We start from the raw sequence: 27,014 nt of genomic DNA, 5'->3' as shown, positions 1-27,014 counted from the left end.
TAGAATTTACAATTTTTCATACAAATTATAACAAAAAAAATTGTAAATATTTTTATAATTATTTTCTTTTGTTTCTCAGTGATATGAAAGTGAATGAAAAGTAATTATCTATATATGAGAACAGCCGTGGTTGGGTAAAATTGGTTGGTTCTAATATCTTTCAATTTGCAGAACTTTTAATTACGAGAATCCCAAACTTCTCCCCCCCCCCCTTGTGTTGGCTGGCAGGCATATGTTCATCCGGTTGGCGCGCTTAATTGCTCGACGGCTTCACAGCTTAAAAGCCATTCGTTGGCTTGTTTGAATTTGTTCGTCATCCTTCAAAGCAGTGCTCTTTGCCTAGACCAAATTTTCTTCCTTGACTTGAAGCATCAATCTGATTTTCCTCAACCGTGACATGCGTAGATTTCGAAATTATTTAAAATTAAAAATTCATCTTTGATTAACAATACGTCCTGTACTTATTAGAAATATGTTCATTTAATTGTAGGCATACATGCATAATTTCTTCTTTTTATAAAAAGCTGCTGATTATTCATTTGTGAAGAAAAAATGAAAATTTTTTATCTATTGGTTTTGTTTTTTCATTTTCTTTTAGGTAAAGATAATAAGATGGAAAACGGAACAGAACGGAAACATGCTAAGAATCGTGACCGTGAATTATCGCTGATGGAAAAGCAATATTTATTGGCATGTGAACGTGGTGACGTAGCCACAGTTAGGGAATTTCTGTCATTGGCCGGCTCAAGTGCAGATCCAGCATCCGACTTCGATCCCAGCTGTGTAGATCCGCTTGGCAGAACCAGCCTACGTATTGCGATTGAAAATGAAAATATTGAAATGATCGAAGTTCTGCTCGAAGCGAATGTGGAAACCGGTGACTGCTTATTGTACGCAATAAATGAGGAAAATGTTGAAGCAGTGGAAATTATTGTAAACCATCTGGAAAAATTAGACAAATTCAATATCGAAGTATGCATGTTGTTTTTACTCTAAAGTTGTAATAATTGAAATAAATTTCCTTTTTTTCAAATATAATTAATTACCTTACATCAGGTGGATATTTTTCTTTGTTGTTTAAATAGTTTAGATAATAAAGAAAATAAATAAATAAATAATAGTTTAAAACTAAAGCTAAAAGCAATATTGCTAAACAGAAAAAAATTTATTTGCTGATTAATGTTACAATATTCAAGCGACGTCATTCTTTTCTGCACGCAAGCACACGTTTAAAAGCTTTCAAGTTGATCCATGATAATGGGCATAAATAAGCGTACGTTTTCAGTAAATAGTGGAAAACTTATTTATAGGTGTATTTTAGACACAAGGCGTGGAAATCAACGAGTATTCAGCATTTTCACCGGATATCAACCCCCTTATTCTTGCTGCTCACAGAGACAATTATGAAATTATAAAGTTGTTCCTTGATCGCGGAGCATCCATTCCCCATCCTCATGATGTACACTGTTCGTGTAAAGACTGTGTTGAGGTAAACTTGTAATCAAATATTAAATTTTATTGTTTTTACAAAATTTAAAATAACCTCCATGAATAGTCATGCATTGCAAATTCTCGTTGATTAATTAACTGTTTTTTAGGCAAATAATGAAGATTCTTTACAACTAACACAGTCCAGAATTAACGCATACAGAGCACTGACGTCTCCGTCTTTGATTTGCCTTTCAGCAAGAGATCCCATTCTTTATTCTTTTGAATTAAGTTGGGAATTGCGTCGCTTGTCAACAATTGAACACCAGTTCAAACTTGACTACTTGGTGGGAAATATTTTTGTAAAAAAAATATTCAAATTTCGAATGTATTTCTTATTTTAAAGGAGCTCAGTCAAAAGTGCCAAAAATTTGCTGCCGATTTACTTGACCAGACGCGCAGTTCGAACGAGCTGGCGACTATTCTCAATTATGATTCTTCGGACCGTTGGCCGGTGCAACGAAATATTGGAAAACGAATGGAATTATCCCGACTTAAACTGGCCATTCAATTTCGTCAAAAGAAAGTAGGAAGATGAATAAATTTCAATTAAAATTATACATCTAAATTTGAATACAAAAGTTAATAATATTGTTATAATTTAGTTTGTAGCTCACCCAAATTGCCAGCAACTGCTCGCGTCGATTTGGTATGAAGGTTTGCCAGGCTATCGTAGAAGGCACATCATTTTTAAAGTATTTCAACAACTAACTCCGTTGGCTGATTTTAAATGAAAAGAAAAATCATATTCGTTTCAGTTGCTTTTAATATTGAGCGTTTCGATTGGTTTTCCAATTTTATCAGTGACTTACTTATTGGCGCCAAAATCAAGCATTGGTCAGTTTGTTCGAAAGCCGTTTATCAAATTTCTCTGTCACGGAGCATCGTATTGCACTTTTATTTGTATCGTATACTGTATTATTATTTTGGGCATCAACTTTTCTTGTTTGGGTTTTGTTTGTCTGTGTTTAGTTTTGCTGATATTGGCCAGTCAGAGGATCAACTATGATCTGCTTTCCGCTTGGTCTACTCAAACTGGCAGTGTGAAAGATGAATCCGGAGAAGATCCGGATCGAAAGGAGAAACGAGGTCCGGCTCCGAGTGTCATAGAATGCGCCATTGTAGCTTGGGTTGTCGGGCTAATTTGGGTCGAAATCAAACAACTCTGGGATGTCGGCTTGACGGACTATGTGAAAAATATGTGGAATATACTTGACTTTATCACCAATTCGCTGTACATTTCTACAATCACGCTTCGAATTATTGCTTATATTGGTGTAAGTTTTGTTTTGAAAAACTGTTAAAAATTATATGTCCCACCATGATTTAGGTGGAAAATGAATTGAAAAATCCAGAAACTGCCCACCTAGGTCGTCTATTGCCACGCAGGTATTGGAATGCTTGGGATCCTACATTGATTTCAGAATGCGTCTTCGCAACTGCCAATATACTTTCTTCGCTAAAGATGGTACATCTATTTACTGTTAATCCACATTTGGGTCCACTTCAAATTTCTCTTGGTAAATTATTACAATTTTTTCTTTATTCTATCAATTGTGCGTATCTGTGATATTGACTTTAATTTAGGAAGAATGGTCATTGATATTATAAAATTCTTTTTTGTATATTCGTTGGTTTTGTTTGCATTCGCATGCGGACTAAATCAGCTATTCTGGTATTATGCATCGATGCGCAGAAATGAATGCGACCAATCCGACGAAATATTGCTCAGTCAAGAAATGCGTGAAGATTACAAGACCAGTTGCAATCCAAAATTTTCTTCATTTTCTGAGTACGCCTTATTGTTTGTTTTTATTGAATAATTAAGCTAGGCATTTTTTCTGTTTTTCAGCTTATTTGTTAGCTTGGAAACATTGTTCTGGTCTATTTTTGGTATGATTGATTTGGAAAATTTTCGCTTGAAAGAAAATCACGCTGTCACAGAATGGACAGGTAAAACTATGTTTGGCACGTATGGCGTCATTTCCATCATTGTATTGCTAAATATGCTCATTGCTATGATGAGCAATTCTTACCAATATATATCCGTAAGTGATCTTTATGAACGAAAAAAAGAGAACAGCTACTTTGTGTTAAATCTCACTTCGCAAACTTGTGCTTGATTTTAGAATCAAGCTGATACTGAATGGAAATTTGCCCGAAGTCGATTATGGATTGAATACTTTGAAGAGTCAGCCACTCTGCCTCCACCTTTTAATATTATTCCATCTCCAAAAGCCATTTATTATGTATTTCAATGGTTGAAAGAGCTCTGCTGTCGCCAGTATTCATTAAAGAAGTACAGATCCGCTAAGAAAAGTATGAGAGTAAGTAAAAGTGATCAAGTCAATAAATGCAGGGGTTGAATTTCATTTGACTGATATTAATCTGAAAAATACATTTTACCGTAGTATTTATTTAAATTTTGTGTGAAATCAAATTTTAATTTAATAAGCTGTTGTTAAAATGGCAGCCAATTTTAGCTGCAAAAAATACTGAAGACTGTCAGTCAAACAGAGAATAATTATCAGGTAATATCACTTGCAAAATATTGACCATTACTTCATATTATGGGAAAATAGTTGTTGGTTTCAGTTTGTGATGCGAAATTTGGTAAAACGTTACATATCACAAGTTCAACACAACAAACAGAAAGCGGAAACAGTTACAGAAGAAGATATCAATGAACTGAAGCAAGATATATCTTCATTTAGATACGAACTGCTGTCTATACTTGGTCAAGCAGGCTTCAATACTGGTCAAGCGAACAGTAGTCGACGAAGTGGTAAGTGTACTTAAATAAAACAGCGTGATAGATTTACTTACCTATTTGATGAATTGATATTGTTTTTGATGTTGAATTAAACAAATTTAGTGTTGAACAAACGTCGAAATGCAATGGCCGAACGACGACTATTGAAAGGCTTTAGTGTAGATTTGAGCAATGTTCGTCGAAAAACCGCAGCAAATTTGTCGTCGAAACGTTTAAGAGACCGCAGTGAAACGGAAGTTTTTAGCACGGAAAAGCGACAAGAGCGGAACGAAATTCGAGCAAAGCTGAAACGAATCAGCCAACTGCCGATTTATTTCACGCGAAAAATAACAGTAGGAAAAAGTGAAAGTCAGGAACGATGCTTGATTGGCACCTTGAACGCGGATTCGGATCGAAAATCGTCGGCTCCACTGCAAAGTAACGTTACGGTCGCGGACGAGACAGCGGTGCAAAATTCGTGGAAATTTCTGTCAGCAAATGCTGAACAATATTCAAAAAAGTATCCCAAAGCGAAACAGTTGCAAGATGAAGCTTATCAATCTTCAATGGCCGAGCAGAGCGAACCACTGTTGCCCACTGGAAAGAAAAACAAATTACTGCATGACGATCTGAACAAATTTGAGGATACTATGCTATGATTGCACTAAATTGACAGTTGAACAAATAATTAAAATATGACATCGTGTTGCTTCTAAATTTCAAAGAAACTGCTTTACTTAAACTGAAATTTCACATTTTAGTTGTTATTTAAAAAATGTTACACGTGAAATTAACAATTCAAGAATTCATTCATGAAAGTTCTATTTATACAGCAAATTAATCACTCATGAAAACATATCGCTATATATTATAAACAAATCTGGTGCTTTCCGACTTTTCAAAAAAAGTAATCCATTTTGCAGTTAACGATGAGAAATCACCTAAAGATATTTATAAAAATTGATGCATAACAAGTGAAAATATTTTAAATCTTTAAATAACATTAAACGAACAATTTTACTTGCTTGCACGAAGCAATATCAACAAACAAAAATTCACCACATATATAGAAATGCAAACAAGACACAACGAATGAATGACGGCATATAACAAATAAGCTAAATACAACGAACCAATATTACTAACAACAACGAGATAAAAAATCACTTTCCTAGTACATCTTCTTTTCTTCGTAAGTTCTGAAAAAGAATAATTCTCCTTCATATTTATTTTAATATAAGGTAAATAATACTTAGAAGAATTAGAGTTATGTAGAAAAATATTCCATAGACTGGGTTTCTTATATTCAAAAAATGCTTCTCGCCTAATAATATGCCAACTATTCCAAATCCACGACTCCATCTAAAGACAACAATAAATTCATTTTACTGACAAGTGAATTTTGTTTTGGGTAAAAATTCGATTCCAAAAATAATTTTCAAAAAGGTAAATTTTTATTCATTCTTCGATAATTCGATTTGATAGTAAATGTAAAACTTTAAAACTGCAACTGTCATTCTTTTTGTTGAATCATGAATTTATTCAATAAAAAAATTTATACCCTTAAAAACTTAACATTTTTAAAGAGAACTATTTGTACAAGCTGCAAAAAATTACCGAGACATTAAAGCTTTCGAACAGCTGACTGTTTCGCTAACATCACAAAATGGAACATAAGAAGGTCTAGCTTCTTTGATTATTTCCAAAAATAATGCATATACTGATATTGTTAAGCCTAATAAGCAAGTAAATATAAAACATTTATTATAAAACCCATTAAATTTCATAACTGCAGGAAACTGTTTGATGTGAAATTTTACACTGCTAAAGTGACAATAAAGTTTACTGACCATACTGTAAAACATTTGATAAAAATGATGTTTTATAGTTTCATTTTGCGCGATTAATTTTCAAAGTAAAATAGGGTATCTCAAAATTTTTATAATTAATTAATTAATTAAAAACAGTATATCACAAAAATTAATTAAAGATTGCACCTAAGTGACGTAAACAGAAGTTATTGAAAGTTTCATATTGTAAGAATAATAAATTACAGTCTCACAGTTATATTTTCAAAATACTTATACATTTATATTATTGTACCATTTGTTCACATGTTTGCTTTTGCACAATGGTCTATAGTATTGTCATTTATCAATCTGAAAATTGAATTGATGCTTTTTTTTCTACAATTAATTACTTTCATAGATTGTTTGCGATATTATTATTTGAAACATCATTATGATTACTCATTATATGATTTTAAATCAATATTTGAAATTCAAAATGAAATATTTTCTTTTTACAGTTCATTAGGAAGATGACCATATTGCTGAATGATTCTTTCTTTAAATGCAATAATCTCCTTTATCCTTAATTGTGTGAATGTTTTAAAAAAGCAGTTTGCATTATCACAATATCAAAAAAATTTGTGTTATATATAACTGAATTTTTATACAAAGCAATTTGATATAAATGTTTTCTTCTTTTTTCTATTGATAATGATGAATTATATTTAGTACAGTACACCTTTTGAAAGATTATTAATTTTAACCAAGTTTTTTGACAAGGAGACGCGTACATCGAAAATGTTATTAATTAATTTTATTATTTAAAAATGTTATCAATGAAATATTGTCTCAACTGCTTATTTTGACATAAAATTTATTTGCGTTATTATTTGACATGCCGAATAGGACAGAACTGTATTGTAATCAGAAAAGAAATTATTTGCAATAAAACAGCTGCAACATGTAAATGAATGTATAAAATAAATAATAAAACACACTGAAATTATTCACTAGCATTTTCATGCGCTTGGGTGAGAAATTAATTTATAAAACTGTGCAGTAGATGGAGAAAGAAATTGAAAGAAGTAAAATGGTCAAGATTGAATATACTGCTGCCCTGTGACTGTTGGCAGCGTTGCAAAAATCGTGATGACAAAAGCAAGTAACTTGACGAATATCACCAAATAAAGTTGATTCATGGCATCCTTCCAGTCCGGTGAAAGGTAAAAATTGGCAACCTTTCAAATTAATCACTTTGTTTTGGCTGTACTCACTCTGTGCACCGGCTTCAAAGGCAAAAATGAAAATACGATTAAATACACATTACGAGCCAAGAAAGTTTAATTAAAAGTAATTTATTACAAGGATCCAAGCCGCCCGTGTAAGTTACAGTTTTGAAACAACCGTATAAGCCGTGGTAGCATGTTCTCTGATGACAATACGGATCTGGATCATTGTTGCACTGATAACAAGCGATCGACTGAGCTAAATTGTAGAAAAAGAAATTTTAACAGAACATGACAAAAATAAAGAATAAAATATTGTTTTAAAGTAAGATACATTTAGAAAATTAATTTTCAGAAATTGTGCAGTATGCACAACATTGAAAAAAATTAATGACAATTTGTATTTTTCTCATTTTACCTGCAGGTAACGAAACAAGTATGTACAGAAGGCTGAAGCAGAAAATCTTGAGCATTGCTTATTAAATTTTATCAAATGACAAAAGATGTGCTTTGCAAGCTTCTTGCAGAGTTAAAAAATAAGTTTTTTTTTCAAGCAATCAAGTGATCAAATGGTGAGTAAGAATTTGATAAATATTGCAAAAATGCTTCAGTGAACTTCTTTGTATGCATTACAACTTTTCAACTTCCTCAGAAATTGGAATTATTTGCTAATGATTCATTTGCTCATTGTTATCCAGGTTTGGGCGGTTATTCAGAGATGCAAAAGTAAACATCTGCTGTTATTGCATTATAAGATGCGTTCTGCTTTCTTTCCAATTACGAAAATTGACGAATACTAGTTGCTGTTTGCGCAACAATGAAGTTGTAATTCGATGTCACAAGATCGTTGATAGATAGTGCATTGTCTCATATAAAAATATGCCCTACATTACAAAAAACATTGCTAATGTAGCATTGCAAAAAAAATCAATTATACTTTTAATTAGCAAGCATAGTTTTGCTTGTTATTAAAAACATGAATTGTTTGCGGCTATGACTGTAAACTTTTTGATTGATTTCTCGATATCTCTGAACTGCTGCTATTTGCAAGTAGCTTTTGCTCTCTTAATTAGATCGCGACTTGTGGATATTCATCATAAAGGAATAAATACAAATTTCATATTTTTACAATTTATGCTTATCACACAACGAAATTTATAAAAAAAACAGATTTATACTAAAATGAAATTTTATTTAAAGCAATAAAAGTTCATGTGAACATAAACTGTTTTTTGAATTCTTAAATCACAATTCATTTACATAATTAAAATATATACTTATTTGCAAAAAGTCAATTTGTTATTACAACCTGAAATAATTACATCGGAAAGTAATATTTCATATGGTTTAAATTTACTAAAATTGGATAGTTTTAAGCGTCTCGCATGTGGAGAAAGCAAGATAAAACATGATACTGAAAAAAAATACAATTTATTTTGAAAATTCATTCTGATATTCTGAAAAATGCATATTTTATCTGAATAACAAGTGAAAAATGAGCTTCAATAATTATCAAAGGGTAAATCTGGCAGTTCAATTCTGCGGCTTTTCTGATTAAAATTTTTAATAAATTCAACATTTTCACTGGATGCTTCCGCTTGTATTTTCAGTGCTTCTTCTAAATATTGGAAGAGTTTCTCACCTCTTTCACATTTAAGACCATCTAAATGCAAATGTATCACTATGGATTTTGTAAAACTATTGAGCATACTTGGTAAAGGTAACTCTTTAAAGTTATCAACGATGAAAGATTCGTAAAGTTGAAAATGTTCTTCTACTTTTTTCAGCCTCTCCGAAGAGCTGAGCACAGATGACGGAGTAGTGTTGTATACGGCATGAGCATGAAGCAATTTTGACATATTTAAGTAGTTCAAATCTATAGGTCCAGTATCCAAATTGTATTTCTCTAGAAAAGATAAAAGCATATATGTATTGTAAACAGAAAACATGCACAAATAAAATATCCAATGTGAAAGTTATCTGTTACATTGACATTACCGTCACAAGCTGAGGTAAATACCGGAAACTGCTTTTCATCTTTTTCGGGTGGTTTCTTCTCTGCCTTTTTTTTCTGAAAAATGTTTATATCAAACAAGACTAAAAACAAATCTTTACAAACCTTATTATTTTTCTTCCGTGTACTTTTCATATCTAAAAAATTAAAAAACACACATAATTAAATTAAATACGAAATGAATAAAACGCTTATTCCATACTTTTAATTTTGGACATATTTTTCGGAGGTGAAGACATAATATACTTTTCCAGCAGATTCTAAAATTTAAATAAAATAAATTACAAACAATATTATATAGAAAATATATCAATAATATTTTTCACACATATGATAAAAATATACTTAATACTGACAATTTCTATAAATAAGAATAAGCTTTGAAGAAATAAAATTATCAATAAAAAATATTAATAATAACCTGCCCATCGATTAAAAAAACAAGCTTTAAAAAATAATATTAATTCAAAAAAATAAAAATTAAGTAGCAACATATTTGTATGAACACATATTTATTAATGAAATATAAATACCGCAAAAGATAAAATACAGGAAAAACAAATAGACTAGCTTATGCAATAGAAAAACAAGAATTCAAATCAAAGAATACAGTATGACAAACAACGAAAACATAAAATCAGGCATAATTAAGTTCAATAAAACAATTAGCAAAATATTTTTCTGTTCGTGAATTTTATATAAGTGAAACAAATAAGAAAAACTGTTTTTATTTGCCTCTAAATTTTAACCAGCTGTATCGATTATCATAATTTGCTTATTGTATCTACCTATTTTAAGCAGCTTTCTAGATGAATTTCATATGATTATACTTTTGAATATACCAATTTCAAAGTAATTCAGCAGATTGGGCTTCAAATGTTTCTCAATAAGCGAAGTTCAGTTGAGGCTCATAACATCAAATTCACATAGAATTGAAGTGAAATAAATCGGATATCAGAGTTATTTTTTCTTTGTACACTTTATATTTCATAGTCCCGAAAGACTGTTTTACGATAAAAAACAACATCTGCACAACATATACTGCAATGATAATTTCATAGTGCCATTATTTTATTATAATGATGACAATAAAATACGGTGCATTGTAGAAAATCAAGAAGACCATGTCGACTAGATTTTAATGTTGCAATTTTGCTGGAGATATCAACAATTTTCACAACTGTATTAATGTCTTGCTAGCACTGTGTCAATAATTTTTAAGTTATAGTCATAATATTTGGTTAGGCTCATTACTTTTGACTTTTTTAAAGATAAAAGCTCATTTGTATTGAAGTATTTTTTATTTTTGGTAAAAGATTTATTTTGGTAATTTATCTTTTAGAAAAGTTATATTTCTGATAAACAATAATAAATATATCAAATTGAATTTTAACTAACTCACTAATGTATTCTTTTTCAGAATATTAATTTTAAGTCTGCATTTAGCTAAGTTTGAGAATGAACTACTTAGCTCATTGTTATTGACACACTCCCTCATCATAGCGATTACAGTCAACAATATGTAATAGCACGCGTGCAAAATAATTAGTTTTATAAGTTTAATTGCGCGAATTAATCACAATAACTACCGTATATCTGATTTGTAGGTATCTATATTATAATTCGTAATTCAGTTACATCATCCTTTCTTGCGTTTTTAAAGCACGTCCTACTGCAAATTTGCAATCTTGTTTCTTCTCATCAGTGCATCACGTAGTCACTGTACTTTACAAAGAATCGCCGCGTTCGCCGCTCGAACAGGATGTTGAGCAGTAGTCTGCCCGGTTAATGGTCGTCATCATCGTTGTTATCTATCCAGACGATCGGCTTAAATGTCGGGACTGCCTATAAGGTATCTGCTTTCTTTAATCTCCAATTTTTTCTATCACTTACATGCATTGTGTTTTTCATTTCAATTCTGATGTATCGTCTGCATGGCTTTAGCTGGTTGAAATGTACTGTTGTTGACTCCGGAAAACAGCCGTGGACTGTACGGTGGAATTTTCTGTTCTCTTCTTATTTGATCGCCCAAATGAAGAGCAGTATCAAATCGCTTTCTTGAAATGTTTCCCCAAAGACTCGCCGATTGAAATATTATTTCTGCCTTTCGTGCGCTCCCTTCAATCGTTTTCTTCGATTGCATAAGCCACAGTTTTGTGCAAAGAATTGCCATTCTTAGTCATGGAAATAAATGGAATCCGAGAGGTCCCGACTCAGGTAAGTTTGCCAGTGTCAACGAGTAACTGGAAAGGTACACCAAACTAAAGGAAAAGGAAGGCTTCTTTAGTTGGGATCTGAACGCCTGCATAGTATGCAAACGTGATCTTTGGGAGATACCTATCTCAATTCTTAGAATTCTCTCGCAGTATTTATTCACATTAATTTATTTATTTATTCATTAGTATAAATTCCTTTCCAGTAAACAACGGTTTAGCTGCTCAGTCAGTCCATCTGACTGAGGATGGAAAGCAGTCATTCTCGGTTTTTGATTCCTAAGGTCTTACGCACTTAGTAAAACAGGCAGATTCAAATTGTGATTCTTGATCTGTATGAATACCTTCTAGCATTCCGTATCTGTAGATAAATTCATCCACTAACTTGTCCACTATATTCATAACTTCTTGTATGGTATTGGAAGAGGTTCAGCTTACTTAGTAAAGCAATCGATGATCAAGAAAATATACTTGTTTCCATGCTCGCTTCGTGGCAATGGATTAAAACTGTCCATCTTGATTTTTTGAAACCGCCTCTTGCACGCCTCTGTTCTAAGATGTGCCCTCTGACTGTGCGTAAAAAAAAGGGGGGGGGGTTCTTCTACTGCAGTCCAAACAGGATTTAGTCTTATATTTTACATCTCGTGCATAACCTGACCAGAAGAATCTTTCCATGACTTTTTATATTCTCTTCACCTCCTCCAAATGTCTTGATATTATGGTATCATATAGTTCACGTAATACTTTAGTTTTCTTGTTGCTCGGGAATGCCAGTTATAACATTACGTGCGATCCATACCGTCGCATACCATTGACGGTATAAAACGCCATTAACCCTTTGCAGATCAAGTGAACTTTGAACGTCAAACGGTCAAGTGGGGTACCAAATGTATGCCGTACATTTTTTGTAATAGCGTGGCTTTTTTTGAAAAACAAATAATTTTTATAAATTTTCTGAACATAAATGATTATAATTGTCAGAAAATCAAATTAGTTCAGGCATAATTTCTACAAACTTTACATGTATGCAATGTATCCCTAATTGCATGCTGTCTGCGTACCAACTTTTGGCAGATGGAGCATTGGAAATCTGTTTTCTTGTTATTTCCTCTTGAACAGATGCCACATATACCACGCTTTCTTCTCACTAAAAATGAGAACTGTTATTCTTATCTGGGCTGTTCACGGGTGATTCCGAGTTTTTGTGCACCCCTCAGAACATTGCATGGTAGATCTGTCTTGGTACTGATTTTGTGCTGGACATGCGGTCGCACGAATGCTGACGCCAATTGCTGCAGAAACATTCGCCTGGTGTCTTTCCTCATTTCCATCTAGTTATGATGCATGAAAGTCTATACAACGTAGGCATTCAATGTTGCAGTGTCCAGGATCACCATGAACAGCAGGACATCGGTGAGTTATCCTGTTGCATATTATCTGGTATACTCCCGAATCATCTAGTCGACAATGTCTACTCCGTATTTGGTTTAATTGTAATGACCGATGATCTCAGGTATTTTTTTGGTGGCTGTGACTTAATTTCCAGTGCTACTTAATTTCCAAATATTGGTAAAAAGTCCAGATCACGGAAGATTAGGTGGGGAGCAAAATGGACCAAAACAACAAAACCGCTATAATTCCTGATCTATTAATTATATGCGTATACAAATTATATATCACAGTAAGCATTGTCCAATTCAAATCTAAAGCTATTTGAGCTGTCACCGTGTATTAACTACTGTGGTGATTCTATTACTCCGCTGTCTACTTTTAATAAAGTTTCACACAAGGGATCTTCTAGTTGTTATGCACTCAACCATTTCATGCCCAAATTATTTCTGACAGTGCAATTATTATTATTTCTGTCTTTTTTCATTAAAATACACCTAGATAGAACATATTTCTAATTAGAAGTCTCAAGACAAATTATTATACTATTTTTGGAAATGTTGCTTTAAAGTACCACCAGGAATTAATGGTAAAAATTCGTTTTTTCATATCAAATGTTATTTCTTTTTGAATCTCAAAACATTATTTCAATTTTCAAAATGAGTCGTGCTAGTTTTTTGTAATGTTTGATAGCTAATTACCTTTATTTTTGAAGATTAACAAAATGGATATTTTCAAGATACAAAGCATTTTTTAGACAACTTTTCACGCATATTCATTTATTTATTTACTTCTATTTGATATTAATTTACAACATCGACAAAAGAGCGTTAGTAGATCACCACTGCTGATGATTACTAAAAACATTTCGTGTGTTAGTAATACACAGACGTATATCACATTCCATGCAAAGAATTTGATATGTTTTTTGACAAACACGACAGCGTTTTTTTGGATGTTCATGAACACTTTGCAGTTTCTTGTAAACAAATCATACGGATGTTTTCTAGAAGCGGCCGAAGTTTGTAGAATCGATCGTAATCAGCATGGTCCATGATAACCTTGTCATTATCGTTAAAGTGAAGAAATCGCAGTAGTGTTTCGAATCCATTGTGACTCGTGCAATTTGCCACAGCGTCCACGCGTTTGGTTCGCCCAATACATATGATACCGTGACATCGAAATAATGCCCATCTTGATCAACAAACCAGTCAAAACCTCAATTTCAGCTTCAGTCTCTTCCAAGTTGGAAAATAAGCGCTGATTTGCTTTACGACTGGTATCACATGAAATGTGAGAAAGAAGCTTTGGGTAAAATACCTGGTAAAGTAGTCGACTGGCCTAAGAACTGGTGATATTTGTGCATCAGATTCTGAACAGTTTCATGGCCTAACTGCAATGCAAGATAATAACAATGATTATTTACCAAACAATGCTGATGTTTCAGGCTTGAAATAGCATTGAAGAAAGCATCATCTTTATCCTCACTTGAATCGTGGGATCGTTGGGATAAACGATCTAATTCATCGTCAGAAACTGTATCTGGCTCAGATACATCAGGATCTGGTAGAACCACAATCTGTCTAACGTTTCGTCCTGATTTCGTTTGCCGAAAGACAGTGTCAAAGTACATAGTGAAGCGTAAGGCAGTCCAAACTTATTTGAAAAGCAAGGCTACTTGTCTGGACAGAAGGTGCGCAGCAAACTTTTACAGTAAATCCTCGACAGGTAGCTCAGAAATTCCACACAAGGTGAACTGTTGACCCTTTCCGATGTTCAAAACAACAGCTGCCATGTATCGCATATACATGCCATGACGACGTCCAAAATGAGTTTTTGGTTCCATGTATATATACAGTCAGCATGTTTTATATGGGTAGAAAAACTACACAACATATTTTTGAAAATGTCTCATCCTTCCTTACTTTGGCTTCTTCCTCAGTGGTAGAACTCTTGCTGCCCAAGCGCTCTGTGAAAGTTGCATTATGCCATCTTGCTCCATGTTATTTATCGCTGCCACTAATTCTTCGTATTCCAGTGGTGACAATCTTGGAGCGTGACGGATTAGTTTCGCTTTCCCCCGCCGTATCGATGAGATACTTTACATAAGTCGTAAGTCAGACGCACCAGAAGCAAAACCATCACTATATTCATAGCGCACTGCATACAGTAGCCTTTTCTAATAACTGGTTAGCTGCTGCTCACTACTTTCGGTTAAGGCCAATAAATGCTTCTTATTGACATCACTTGGCTCTTGAACAGATGTTTCAGTGGGGTTGGCCGCAGCGTTTCCCACTTTAGCTTTAAGCTCGTTCCTTCCTTCCGTATATATTATTGGGTGAAACCTGCCTAGATTGCCCTGCATTGTCAGTCGCAACTTATTCAGGTGAATGCTACATCGGCTATTCAGAAGTAAATCAACGCCAAGCAGGGCTGGGAAGGCAAGATTTTCCACTACTACCACCTTCATCAAGAATGAACATGAGCAAACTTGTATTTCGACTTCCGCAATACCTTTCACTCTGATCAGAGTGCCGTTGGCCATAGCCATTTTTCCTTTGAACTCCAGTAGATGGCACTGTCCTTTACTAGCTTTCTGCTAGGTGCTGGCTTCCATCAGCGGTTTCCGCTCCAATATAAACCATAAACCCGAGTCGCGCATTTAATACAGTGCCCGGTATGGCAGTAAATAAGTATCTGCTACGGAAGTCACAGCTGCTAGGCTTTCGAGTAGAACTGTTCCACTGAACCACTCATTCGACCCATATGAATAGTTCTCATACGAAGCGACTCATACGATTTCGGCACTCGTGCGCTCGAAGGCTGGCGGCAATTCCGAGCTATATAGCCTCTTTTCCCGCAATTCCAACATTGCGCTGCCATCATCTACGAATGTGGACGTCTCGGTTGATCGTTCCGTTTCTCCAGGCCCACTTGACGTGACCAAGCGTTCCTCAGTGTAAACTCCAACGTTCTCCAACGTCTGATTTATTTCATCAATAACGATGTCATTCTGTTCCCGATTATACGTTCCTTGCGCGGTAGTATTCGGGCCAGTAAAGCAGTGTTCAAGATGACCTTCCGGTGCATGCACAAAACACTCGTGGAAAATAATTTCGCTTACCAATTCTTCCAGATATTTCGGGTTGCCCAAGGCGAGCAATCATCCGAACGTTTTTATCTTGAACCGACGACAAAAACTTCTGCAACGTCAGGAAAACTCAGGAAAAGTTTTTGTAGCTAATTTTAACAAATCCTCGCTAAAACTGGACCAGTCTTTGTCAGCTTTTTTTCTCATATTGAACTGGATGTAACATAATCTTTCATGATGAAGATGTTGATACAATTCCATGAGTCGATTCTTCGTTCTTAATTAAAACGCTTCCTTTTCATTCGTCAGACTCGTCAGACCCTTACCGCTTCCTCCATTTGTAATCCAATTCAACTTTTCCTCATCAGACCATTCATTCAACTCTGTGCACACTCCAAAACGAACAATCCAATCCTCCTAGGACTGTTATCCGTCAAAAGTATCGAGCGCAATCGACGGTCGTCTCGCCGGTGTTGCTGCAGTTTTACCTCTGTTCGACGCTAATTTCAACACCGTGAATCCTATCTGTTGCACCAATTTGTCACGCTCCACCATCGTAGCAATTAAAGTCAACAATGTGTAATAACACGCGTACAAAATAACTAGTTTTATTAGTCCTTACTGACACGTCACATAGCTATTAACTACAACAACAACCGTATATCTGACATGTAGGTATTAATACCGTAATTTATAATTCTGTCGAACTATTATTATTTACATTTATTAATGCATATTTGTAGTAAAAATTGCCTTATGATGTTTCTGAAAACTGATACGTTACATAAGCAAAAACTGTCATTCATACTATTTGCGTTAAAGATTTTGTTAATTTAAACCTAACTGCACATTACGGTAACAGTACGGTTTTATAGTTTCTTCTTTGGATGTGGGCATAGAAAAGTGTGGGTGTCGCTGTTGAGTGCTTGTTTTGTCATTCTTGTTAAAAATTTTCGAAATAAATTGCTTCTATCGGAAACCTTATCTATATGTCTCCTTAGCGTTTTATTCCGTTTTTCTTTGAGATCACCCTAAACCTTAGTAGACACACCTTAGTCACCTTAGTCTCAATTGGGCCGGCTGGAGGGCTTTTGTCCCTTGATGGATTCATTCTGTTGACAGCATTCTGATTTAAAGTCATGGCAATCTTGCATAGTCATTGTCGAATTTTAGAAATTCTTGAAGTGTCATCTAATGAGCAATAGCAGTTCGTCTTGTGTTCAGAGAATCTCGCTGACGACTTGGTGAAAAGAATCTATGTTAGAAAACCTAAATAATCTGCCTCTAACTCACCGTTTCTCTACATGAACAAAGGCCAGTGGGCAGTCAGCCCCATAAGGCAGCCATGCGATGACGGTTAAAGATGCGCTCAGAGTCAAAATCCACGGACACGTGCTCAATTTCAGAGGACGAGGATTTCATTATATCCGTAATCCAACGTACTTCGAAGTCCAGTAACCTATATTGTATTATGTTTTTATCGACAAATGAAGATTCTGAAGAAAGCTATCCTGAATGCTTTTTGACGTCATCAAGTGAATACATGGATCCTTACATGAACATAAGTCAGTGAGCAGTCAGCTCCATAGGGCAGCCATATGATGAAGGTTAAAGATGCGCTGTTGAGTCAAAATCCACAGGCACTTTCGCAATTTCGTAGGATGAGATTTCTATTCTACTTGTCATCCAACATACTTCAGACCTGAATAAAATATCATAAATTAAATTGTTTTCATCGAAAAATGTAGATTCCAAAAAATGTCACTTTCTATGCTTTTTGACGCCATCAAGTGCATGCGTGGATCATTTATGAGTACGGAACCAGAAGATTCTGAGCCCTTGACCCAAAATCACTTTTTACACACGAGACGACAACTGACTATTTTTACCTGACGTGTTCGACCCACTATATTTTGTCTCTTGAAGAGCCTGACAAACTGCGCAGCTCATAGCTGGGAAACTTCACCATCGATGGATCTGGGAACATATTTTTTGCATAATCGTTTATTAGCACTTAAACAAAAGTGGCGTTCAAATTGAAAATGTGGTAGACGAAGATTTCCATTATCTGTTTTGTTGATAGTCCCTTGAATGGCGGATGTTTCTGAATTGCGTCTCGTGAAAAATCGCTACGGTGGTTTGTCCCTTGTTTATGAAGGCAGGGCGTACAAATTGAAACATACCGGTAAACAGAAGAAATATTGGGGATGTTCGAAGGCATGTGCTGAATGTGCAGCATCTGTTCCTTGTTATTAACGATTAGTTTATAGGACAAACAAGGCTGCAAAGGTGCAATGTGGACAAATTTGGAAGTGACGGCCGTTATCAGTCAGAAAGATCACATGGAAAACTGCCCAGTGGATGAGCATCTAGCATACAAAATGGAAAAGAAAGCGATTTTGAAAAAACGAAGCGCTGAAGAAACAACGCCCATCTCCACCATCTATGATCAAGAAGCTTCAGCCGCATCCGCTGATTCAGCTACCTCAGGCCAGTTCCCCATTTTTAAACGTGTAAAGTCCGCAATGTACCTAAACCGGGCAAAATGTGTCGTAAAAACGCCCAAACCAATTTAATGCGGCCTTCTAAGTGATAATTTTGTGTTACATTTGTGTTGTTTCTTTTTTTCATTTATCCTCTTTATCACTTTACTGATATTGTTCACTGATATGTCTTTTTAATTGTTATTGCTGTTGAATAAAAAAAATAAAAATCATTGTTTTACTTACTATTTTTTGTGTTGCTTTTGAAGAGGTATTACTGTCATATTTCATGTAACTTCATTGTAATACAGTAAAATATAGAACAGTGAAAAAATTGTTTTTGAAAGCACTGATCGTTAAAAAGTATAAAGTTCACAACAATATATTACAAAAATAATATTTCTATGAATGGTAAAACTTCATAAATTGTGATGAAAATTAATGTAATGAAATTTGAAAAAATTAAAAATTCTACCACTGAAATTACAAAAGTTGGAAATGGAAATATTTTAACCAATGAAGCGAAGCATGCTGCGACAAATCACAATAGAAACTTTGAATGAATCAACAATTGGACAACAAAAACCAATAGGACAACAACACAAACGATAATAAGATAACGCTTTCAAAGACCAGTAAGAAAACCCGATGAAAATTTGTTATTGAGGGGTACTAAATTGATTGAAAAGATCTTTTCATGCTCATATGAAAATTTAATTTGAAAAAAATAAAGTTTTTTTTGCATTACATTATATCCGGTTTTATACATGATTTTTAAATTAAATAATAGTAAATAATACATTAATTTGAAATATTTATGGATTGAATTATTGAAGGGTTATAAATATGTGAAGATTATTTTGTACTTAAAAATTATTAACTCAAAATTAAGCAGATGTCATATATGACAAATTAAGTAATATCACAAGCTGTTTTGAAGTTCATTATTTCATTACTTGATTTTTGATATACTATTAAGAATTTACTTCATTATGGTAAGCAGCCACATTCTATTTGTGTAGAGTAAAAAAAGAATAAACTGTTGAATTACTAATTACATGCAGATCATACTTTGTTTTTTACACTGAAAAGTATAAGTACATTCAGGTTAGCGCATTCGTAAATGGTTGATACAATAAATTAAATAAACTGTTAAAAGTGCAAAATCATTCTGATTATATGAAATTTGTTATAAGGCAAAGCAGAACAAAGATTAATTATATCTGTTTTGCAAGACGAAGTTGATAAATCAAGTAATAAAAAAAATAAAACCATATCAATTCAAAAAATAAAATTGCTTAAAACAAAACAATTTTTTGCTTAATTGAGAAATTAAGAATTGAGTTCTAACAGTTTTATTAAAACTGATTTTCATGCAGAACACAAATTACGAAATATTTATATGAATATAAAATTAGTGAAAATTTCAGTGTTTTCTTTAAAAATGCATTATATATGTTTCAAATAATTGTAAAAATGAATTTATGGAGCATATTTCAAAATCATTTGAGATGAACAAATGAATGTTACTTGCTTTTTTCTTAATTTTACCGTATGTAGCAGCAATTTGGCAGTTAAATATTTCAGGCAAGTTGATTACTTTTTAAATATCGAATAGTGAAAAGTAGTTATGAATTAAAGGAAATTTTTATAATTTAACCAACAGTGAGTATTTTTAATTGGTAAATGGCATACTGGTGTAGTGAAAGAAATTGCTACGACTTCACTTCATTGTGTTACGTTTTATTTTTGCTTTTGACTTTTTTCATACATAATTTGATTTATAATGCGAAAGTCTTTTCTCAAAAGTACTCTTATGAATTATGTTGCAAAAATTTCAGATTCTGCAAATTAACATTTTCATTCGTCTGGAATAATGCATGCTGAAACAGAAGAGGCAATGGAAATTGAAGACAACTCAGAAGATCAAAAAGAAGCCGTTCCACCCAGTGACCCTGATTTAATAACTTTGGAAGGTACCTGATCGTATCTGTTTTTATTTTTAATTTTATATTTGGCTAGAAAAATGTTTATTATAATAAAATGAAACTACATTTTTGAATAATGTTACGCTTAATTTTATATTCTTTATTGGTTGTAATGACATGGCATATGTAATTCTTTTCAAGTATAAGTATGTTTTATGTATTTCTTATTATAACTTTATTTGTATGACGTGTACATCTATTTTTGAAAGTTGTTATATGTTCGACAGAGTTGTTTTTGCATGGTGTTTTTAATGTGTTTTGAGATTTGACTAGTTAAAATTTTCATAAATGATTGATTTATTGATTTATGAATGTTTAAATAAATATAAATAAAGAAAAAAATATATATGCTGAAATAAACTAATTTCTTCAAAAGTATTTACAGTGTTACTTTACTGTAAATGTCAGGTATTATTGTTTACTTTTACAGCTCATGCAGTTAATTTATAACTATTTAAATTAGTTTCTTATTCATAATTTGTATGTTTTTTGTATATAATTCGATAATAATTCTTCTTTTTCTTCTTATTATTATTATTTACTGATTTAGATTTGAAGGAGCATTGCCGTTTCATAGAACGCTGTGAACAGTCGAAGGAGCCGCGTAGTGTTGGTCGCGTGTTGCGGGCGTTGGGATCTACGAAAAAATTATTGAGCGCTTCTGTGCTGATAAGACTTGTTAATCAAGTGTTCACTGCACCGAGTTCTGCAAAAACTCGAATTGATTTGTTACGATTGCTTCAAGTGGAATCCGAACCGCAGGCTGTATGATGTGAAGAGAGAAAAAAGCATTGATAATAATATATAGGCTCGTATTTTTTTAGACAGAAGTTGGAGGTATTGCGTCACCGTTAAAAGTGAAAAAGACATTTGGAATGATGCCGTCATCAATTGGCAGTTTGCCACAGGTCGAAGCATACATCTACTTGTTGGTTCTTGTATTTTTGATGAAAGAAAATAAACACGAAGAGGTATTTTAAAAACTGCTTTTTAGCATGTTTTATTTATTTTTCTCTTGTTATGTTGAAGTATAAGTTGATATGGTATGTAACTTTGTGGTGAAATTTCTGAAATTGTACAGAAAAAGATGCAATTTGTCACGGAATGTATAAAGTAGCGTATTTAAGGCTTTCACGTGCAGTATGAATCTTGTTCGGCTTGTTCAACAGCATAGTCGTCGTTCGTTGGATCCATTTGCTGCCAAAGCTTATTATTATTATTGTTTAATTAATGAACGCAAAGGGAACTTGCCTAATTTGATTGGGTAAAAAAAAACAAGAATATTCCATCAAATAAGATTAGCATTCTTTCACTCATTGTAGACCTTTGATGAAACGGCTCCAGTCGGCAACTTTGCACCACGAAGTCGAATCTCAAGCAGTTCTGACCAACTGCTTACTTCGCGCTTATATTTTGCAAAACATGTACGACATGGCCGAAAAGCTTCACAGCAAAACAGCGTTTCCTGAAGATGCTCGTACCAGTGAAATGGCCAGATATTTTTATTACTTGGGTAATTCCAAGTGTTTGTGTGCTTCTTCGTTGTTGGTTTATTTCGTTGTTTTGCTTGTTTTCAGGTAGAGTGAAAGCGATCGAAGGAGATTATTCTTTGGCGGAAACTCATTTTCGTCTAGCATTGCGCAAATGTCCACAGCACACAGCGGCCGGTTTTCGTCGAAGTGTATGTTTAAATGATTTGTTTTAATATGATTTTATGCAAATTTGTTCTGTTCATCGCAGGTACAAAAGTTTTTGATCACTGTCGAACTGCTTCTTGGTGATTCGCCTCAGCGTCAAATTTTTCGTCAAGAAATTTTCAAAAAAGCTCTCATGCCTTACAAGGGTTTGGCACAAGGTTGGCGAATTTATTATTTTTGAAAAATATAATTATTATTAAATATGTTTTTTCTTTTGAATAAAAGCGGTTCGAATTGGCGGCTTGGATATGTTCGACGAAACGTTGGAAAAGCACAAAGGCACGTTTGCGAAAGACCAGACATTGATGTTGATAATTCGCTTGCGTCCGAATGTTGTGAAAACAGCCGTCCGTCGAATTGCTCTCGCTTACAGTTGTATCAATTTTTGCGACATCGAACACATGCTAGGCTTGAGCAGTGCACTTGATGCGGAATATGTCATGGCCAAGGTATATTTATTATTATTATTATCTGTTAAATCATTTTTAATTTCAGAGGTGTATTTTCATTATTATTATTTTTATTTATTCATTTAACAGGCTATAGAAGAAGGGCTGATTGATGCGGAAGTGAACCACGAGAGAGGTTTTTTACAATCCAGGGAAGTCTACGACTTGTACGCTACAATTGAACCGCAAAACCAATTTCACACTCGCATTAATTTCTGCTTGGAATTGTACAACCAGGCGATGAAGGCGATGCGTTTTCCGCCCAAATCGTACAACAGTGCAGAAACAGCTGAGGTATGTATGTATGTATGAGAAACACTGAACCGACTGATTAGCTGAATTTAACCGCGCACAGAGCTGTATGTATTATTTTTTTTGCAGGAGAAGAGAGAAAGAGAACAACAAGAGCTGGAATTTGCGAAAGAATTAGCCGATGATGATGATGAAGACGACGAAGATGAATATTAATAATAATAATAATAGTTTTTTTTCTTTTTTTGATTCACATAAAATTAATGAATAATTTTCCCGGCAAGTATTTTACATCTTTTTTTCCATTGGTGATGAAATTAAACTTTGGCTTCATTGAAATGATGTTTTCTCTTTTCATATTGATATGTTGAAATTGCTTCGGTTTTTTGTTACCGGTTTTCTGCTATTTTTATTTTTGATCTATTAATAACAGAACAAATAATAAGAATAATTTCACTTGTGGGATAAATTGTACGGCCAATGATGATGTGCATTGTTAATATATATGTAGGTGTACATTGAAAATGAAAATATGACAATTGGAAAATTTGTGCGTTTTTTTCAGCATCAACTGGCAAATTTTTTTCGTTTAGATTATGGTAAAAATATTTTTTTTGCTTTTTCTACTTCAATGGTGGAATTTATCTTTTGCAGGCATTGTTCTTCGAACACCATCATTTTTCGAACTACAATCTTTGAACACCCATATCCGACGTTGGAACACGGTCGACGTGACCGACTGGAGCATACTTTGGGGTACCCCGGTGTCGAAAACTTGCAGACGTAAGAAAAACAACACTTTTATACATTTTTTTTCAAATACTGTTGTGAGAAAGAATTTCAGCTCGTAAAAGAACGCGCATGTTCAGCCATAACAAATTGTTGAAGTTGCACAACGATTTGATGCCGTGTCCAAGATGCGGTGCTATGCATCAAATTAGCACCATATGCGGTAAAGAAGCTAATTTGTTCATTGACAATTTTAATACTGAAACTTCTTCAATCAATAGCTTTTCTGTTAGTAACATCGTAAATAAGAGAAACACTTGAAAATGTTCAAAAATTAAACAATCCATTCATTCTTTCTGTACACATTGGTTTTAAATCCGCGAGGTGAATTTTATTATGTATTTATTCAATATGGATTAATATGTAAATATACAATGCATGCATAATGTACAATATGTATTTTTCCGTATTTTTTAGATGCATACATTTGCATCGCTAATAAATTGGTTTTTATAGGATTTTGTTATGAAAATGTTCGGCAAAAGATGACAAAAATAAAACAACAACTGCTAACGTACAATAAATCATTCGTCGCCGAATCGAGCTTAGACAACGCTCGACATGAAGAATTGACAGATTTTCGTAAACCAACTGCCATATGCGAAAAACATGTGCCCAAAACCGGCTGGTACAGCGCCCAATTGAAGCAACGATGGCATCGGATGTTTGACAATGGTAAACAACCAGTCAACCGTTGTTGAAGAATAGGAGAATGAATGGTTCTGGATATATTTTGTTACTATTTTTGTCATAGTAAATTAATATTAAAAAAAGCACTTCTTTCTGAGTGAGATTCAAATTTTTTAAGCTGAGCATACACATTATATTATTATTATTCGTATTTATGTGACCAGCGAAAGATTGCTGGATTTTGTCATTGCATTGTATTAGAAGAGGAAGAAGCTACGCCAGAATCAATTTCCTGTTTCTTTTGCAAAACCTGAAAGAAAGTGGAAAATTAAATTAATTTAAAAACGACAGATCTTCAAGAGAGGGGTACCACAGTATGCAGAAAACGTTTCACTGCTTCTTTCATCCATATTTGATCGTAAAACTCACTTCTGCGATCCGCTTCAGGTTGGCTTACATGGTTGTGCATGTTCTCAAAAAACAAACTGATAAAAAGACCAGAAGAAACACGTAAATCTGAAACTTTTGCCCACTTTCAAATCTTTGCATTCGGACAAAAGCCAGTGTTGCAGAAATCCCTGTGGATCTTCGGCAAAACGGAGAAAAAAGTCACGCTGAAGTTTAAGTTGTTTAATTTGATCAACCGTCTCGAAAATCTAAAATATTCTCTGTAATATAATCCAAGTTTAAGAAACTTTCATTCACTTTAGCATCAAAAGCGCAAATTTCCTGTTGACTTTGTTGCGATTGTAAAAACTGCATCATCACTGCTCGACAGGGATCGTCCTATAAAACAAACGGAAAACAATAGAAAACAGCATATGAGAAAAAGCCTTTGAAAATTGTACAATTTCTACATCCACGTCGTAACATTTGCAGCGTTGAGATTCATTACCATCTACACTAAATAAATATAAGCATATCAATCAGTGCTATATAGAAATGTTCAACTATTCCACATTTAAACAAAGTAATCTTACGTAATTATGTGATGTATGATTATAGGATCAGGAGGTTGGAGTAGAGGATTCAATCGTTGAGGGATTTCCATAAATCGTAACCTTTGACATTGAAATATCTAAAATTGATAATTGAATAATTTCTTTGCAAGACAGTTCCCACATATCAAACGAGCATTTTACACGTCGCTTAACGTAATAATAAAATTTCGCAAACAAAAAATTCAACTTGAAAAGAAAAGTTTTCACCTGCTCCAAATAGCGATCAAAATTGATTAAATCTCGTTCATGATGATCTTGTAATTTATGCTGAACAATGTATTGCCATAGAGCTTCCAAAATACCTATTCGTGTTTCAGTATGTACACCCAAAAGTCGGCCCAATCGTGGATCCAGTTTATATTTCATCGGCTATAGAAGACATTTTTACAAATAAGATGAAATTAATTTCAAATAAATCAAACCTGATAATCTAAAAGCAAAAGAATTGTACATTTAACGTTCTGATCACCGGGCCGTTTCACTTGAAATCCGTCCGTTTCAGTTGTCTGAGCAGTTCGATGCCACTAGAATAAAAATCACTTACAAAGTCACTCTACTATCGAAATACAAAATCATTTTTACCTCTACCAGATGACTATCAGGACCGTACAACTCTTTGTCCAATTCAATTATTAAAGTTTTAAAAAATGATGAAAACTTTCGTTTCGAATGTCGATTTGCTTCTGGCGTTTGTGCCAAAGAGCCAGTGGGCATCAAATCTTCCAAAAGGCGCCCTTCAACGCGCAATTCCCACTGCGAAAAGCAGGATGATTCTTCCTCATTCTAAATGACAAAATGGCAATAATAATAAGGTACGAGCAAATTTTACACTTTTATTAATTATATTTTCATTTAAATAATCAAAAATTTTCATTTTACTTCCATTGCTTTTCCACTTATAAACGTGTGCGAAACAAAAATTCTCAATTTTCGTTTTATTTTCAACGGTCGTTTTAGTGCTTCTTGAATATTTGCACGTTTTCGGCTTATAACCATGTCCAGTTTCTGCTCAAACGCTAACAAATCTGCATAAGCTTTCGCTTCTGGCACAAATTTAACCAGTGCCTGAATAAAAAAAAACAATCAAACAACAAAATAAGCAGCATGTGAAACGAAATTTACCGCGACAGGAATTTCTCGGTCTGCAACTCTTTTCGGCTTTTTTGGTAGCACTTTGGCCTGCAGATTTACGACCTGTGAAGACGGCACGCGACGCTGCACAGAACTGTTCTGAACCGCTTGACTGAGGTGCCCACGTATAGGGCTGTTCATCATACCGCTCGCTTGCAAATGCACAGGCGCAGGTCCGGGAGGAAAATAACGCGGGCCCTGTGGAAGATTCATTCTCACGCCCATCTGAGCAGGCGATCCGCCTGCCTAAAAACGAAAATAAATACAATTAACAATGTGCCAACAATAAAAAGTAACACTGTTGACCGGATAATTTGTCGGTGGAACATCCATGAACACTTGTCCCGGAAGCTGTGACATTGCGATTCGTAAAATAAATTTATTAAAGTAAATAAAACTAATACAATAATTATGCTAGTGCATGGACAAAAACAAATTTTCAATAACTGCAAACACTTAGGAAAAGAAAAACTTTTGTAGGAAAATCATGTTCAAATAATTTAAATTACTGTAATTTTATTTATATTTTTGCAAAAAAATGAGGTCAAAATTGTCCAAATTAAATTAAAATATTGAATTTTTTGCATTTATTCACGATGAAAAAATATTTTCTTGTAAACAGTCATGAATG

The 27,014-nt window shown here is 33.8% G+C and overlaps 7 protein-coding genes across 7 annotated transcripts; 4 read left to right on the top strand and 3 right to left on the bottom strand.

Annotated features, from left to right (window-relative positions):
- The first annotated feature begins 612 nt into the window (after positions 1-612).
- Positions 613-4,899, top strand: Tsp_00950 (transient receptor potential-gamma protein). Its single transcript, XM_003376733.1, has 13 exons — positions 613-972; positions 1,322-1,489; positions 1,599-1,775; positions 1,835-2,014; positions 2,094-2,183; positions 2,247-2,325; positions 2,461-2,765; positions 2,819-3,008; positions 3,076-3,292; positions 3,353-3,536; positions 3,618-3,815; positions 4,084-4,273; positions 4,364-4,899. The coding sequence occupies exons 1-13, from the start codon at positions 613-615 to the stop codon at positions 4,897-4,899; spliced, it is 2,874 nt and encodes a 957-aa protein (XP_003376781.1).
- Positions 4,900-6,130: 1,231 nt separating this feature from the next.
- Positions 6,131-7,729, bottom strand: Tsp_00951 (putative lymphocyte antigen 6I). The gene is made up of 4 exons (XM_003376732.1): positions 7,675-7,729; positions 7,435-7,515; positions 7,141-7,316; positions 6,131-6,169 (listed from the first exon to the last, which is right to left on the bottom strand). The coding sequence occupies exons 1-4, from the start codon at positions 7,727-7,729 to the stop codon at positions 6,131-6,133; spliced, it is 351 nt and encodes a 116-aa protein (XP_003376780.1).
- A 1,029-nt stretch (positions 7,730-8,758) lies between these two features.
- Tsp_00952 (conserved hypothetical protein) lies at positions 8,759-10,768 on the bottom strand. The gene is made up of 8 exons (XM_003376731.1): positions 10,673-10,768; positions 10,368-10,466; positions 9,692-9,715; positions 9,473-9,530; positions 9,376-9,407; positions 9,255-9,327; positions 8,968-9,162; positions 8,759-8,919 (listed from the first exon to the last, which is right to left on the bottom strand). Exons 1-8 carry the CDS (start codon positions 10,766-10,768, stop codon positions 8,759-8,761), a joined length of 738 nt encoding a protein of 245 aa, XP_003376779.1.
- Positions 10,769-11,461: 693 nt separating this feature from the next.
- On the top strand, positions 11,462-12,306 carry Tsp_00953 (conserved hypothetical protein). The gene is made up of 4 exons (XM_003376730.1): positions 11,462-11,487; positions 11,673-11,751; positions 11,909-12,059; positions 12,233-12,306. The coding sequence occupies exons 1-4, from the start codon at positions 11,462-11,464 to the stop codon at positions 12,304-12,306; spliced, it is 330 nt and encodes a 109-aa protein (XP_003376778.1).
- Positions 12,307-12,878: 572 nt separating this feature from the next.
- Positions 12,879-18,539, top strand: Tsp_00954 (NADH-ubiquinone oxidoreductase chain 5). Its single transcript, XM_003376729.1, has 6 exons — positions 12,879-12,896; positions 13,630-13,893; positions 14,102-14,223; positions 14,320-14,565; positions 16,009-16,102; positions 18,234-18,539. The coding sequence occupies exons 1-6, from the start codon at positions 12,879-12,881 to the stop codon at positions 18,537-18,539; spliced, it is 1,050 nt and encodes a 349-aa protein (XP_003376777.1).
- A 1,783-nt stretch (positions 18,540-20,322) lies between these two features.
- Tsp_00955 (26S proteasome non-ATPase regulatory subunit 3) lies at positions 20,323-23,048 on the top strand. The gene is made up of 11 exons (XM_003376728.1): positions 20,323-20,422; positions 20,820-20,842; positions 20,993-21,199; positions 21,259-21,405; positions 21,562-21,698; positions 21,757-21,947; positions 22,012-22,115; positions 22,175-22,289; positions 22,357-22,580; positions 22,671-22,874; positions 22,962-23,048. The coding sequence occupies exons 1-11, from the start codon at positions 20,323-20,325 to the stop codon at positions 23,046-23,048; spliced, it is 1,539 nt and encodes a 512-aa protein (XP_003376776.1).
- A 1,447-nt stretch (positions 23,049-24,495) lies between these two features.
- Tsp_00956 (SWI/SNF complex protein) lies at positions 24,496-26,743 on the bottom strand. The gene is made up of 12 exons (XM_003376727.1): positions 26,657-26,743; positions 26,375-26,629; positions 26,132-26,317; positions 25,835-26,035; positions 25,711-25,776; positions 25,460-25,621; positions 25,232-25,329; positions 25,109-25,154; positions 24,957-25,037; positions 24,785-24,907; positions 24,622-24,723; positions 24,496-24,561 (listed from the first exon to the last, which is right to left on the bottom strand). The coding sequence occupies exons 1-12, from the start codon at positions 26,741-26,743 to the stop codon at positions 24,496-24,498; spliced, it is 1,473 nt and encodes a 490-aa protein (XP_003376775.1).
- Positions 26,744-27,014: the final 271 nt, after the last annotated feature.

Source organism: Trichinella spiralis, assembly GCF_000181795.1.
Source record: "Trichinella spiralis strain ISS 195 chromosome Unknown Scfld4, whole genome shotgun sequence".
In the NCBI taxonomy this organism is placed as follows: domain Eukaryota; kingdom Metazoa; phylum Nematoda; class Enoplea; order Trichinellida; family Trichinellidae; genus Trichinella; species Trichinella spiralis.
This window is presented reverse-complemented; position numbering and strand designations above follow the sequence as displayed.

Excerpts from the sequence above, each read along its gene's own strand:
- Tsp_00956 (XM_003376727.1), bottom strand. The coding sequence starts at position 26,743 with ATGTCACAGCTTCCGGGACAAGTGTTCATGGATGTTCCACCGACAAAT. Across the intron at positions 26,036-26,131 it reads TAAGTGGAAAAGCAATGGAA|AATGAGGAAGAATCATCCTG; the intron begins GTAAAATGAAAA and ends TTTGTCATTTAG. Across the intron at positions 24,724-24,784 it reads CCGAATGCAAAGATTTGAAA|AACATGCACAACCATGTAAG; the intron begins GTGGGCAAAAGT and ends TTGTTTTTTGAG.
- Tsp_00952 (XM_003376731.1), bottom strand. The coding sequence starts at position 10,768 with ATGAGGGAGTGTGTCAATAACAATGAGCTAAGTAGTTCATTCTCAAAC. Across the intron at positions 9,716-10,367 it reads TTGATTTTCTACAATGCACC|CTTGTTTTTTTAATCGATGG; the intron begins GTATTTTATTGT and ends TATTTTTTAAAG. Across the intron at positions 9,408-9,472 it reads AAATATGTCCAAAATTAAAA|ATATGAAAAGTACACGGAAG; the intron begins GTATGGAATAAG and ends TTAATTTTTTAG.
- Tsp_00954 (XM_003376729.1), top strand. Across the intron at positions 14,224-14,319 it reads GTCGACTGGCCTAAGAACTG|GCTTGAAATAGCATTGAAGA; the intron begins GTGATATTTGTG and ends CTGATGTTTCAG. Across the intron at positions 16,103-18,233 it reads GTCAGGAAAACTCAGGAAAA|GACAAACAAGGCTGCAAAGG; the intron begins GTTTTTGTAGCT and ends ATTAGTTTATAG.
- Tsp_00951 (XM_003376732.1), bottom strand. The coding sequence starts at position 7,729 with ATGCTCAAGATTTTCTGCTTCAGCCTTCTGTACATACTTGTTTCGTTA. Across the intron at positions 7,516-7,674 it reads ACTTGTTTCGTTACCTGCAG|CTCAGTCGATCGCTTGTTAT; the intron begins GTAAAATGAGAA and ends TCTACAATTTAG. Across the intron at positions 7,317-7,434 it reads ATGCTACCACGGCTTATACG|CCGGTGCACAGAGTGAGTAC; the intron begins GTTGTTTCAAAA and ends TTGCCTTTGAAG.
- Tsp_00955 (XM_003376728.1), top strand. The coding sequence starts at position 20,323 with ATGCATGCTGAAACAGAAGAGGCAATGGAAATTGAAGACAACTCAGAA. Across the intron at positions 20,423-20,819 it reads TGATTTAATAACTTTGGAAG|TGTTACTTTACTGTAAATGT; the intron begins GTACCTGATCGT and ends AAGTATTTACAG. Across the intron at positions 21,948-22,011 it reads CAGATATTTTTATTACTTGG|GTAGAGTGAAAGCGATCGAA; the intron begins GTAATTCCAAGT and ends GCTTGTTTTCAG.
- Tsp_00953 (XM_003376730.1), top strand. The coding sequence starts at position 11,462 with ATGGAATCCGAGAGGTCCCGACTCAG. Across the intron at positions 11,752-11,908 it reads ATGGAAAGCAGTCATTCTCG|AGGTTCAGCTTACTTAGTAA; the intron begins GTTTTTGATTCC and ends TGGTATTGGAAG. Across the intron at positions 12,060-12,232 it reads GATGTGCCCTCTGACTGTGC|TTTTCTTGTTGCTCGGGAAT; the intron begins GTAAAAAAAAGG and ends GTAATACTTTAG.
- Tsp_00950 (XM_003376733.1), top strand. The coding sequence starts at position 613 with ATGGAAAACGGAACAGAACGGAAACATGCTAAGAATCGTGACCGTGAA. Across the intron at positions 1,490-1,598 it reads CGTGTAAAGACTGTGTTGAG|GCAAATAATGAAGATTCTTT; the intron begins GTAAACTTGTAA and ends ACTGTTTTTTAG. Across the intron at positions 3,009-3,075 it reads TCCACTTCAAATTTCTCTTG|GAAGAATGGTCATTGATATT; the intron begins GTAAATTATTAC and ends ACTTTAATTTAG.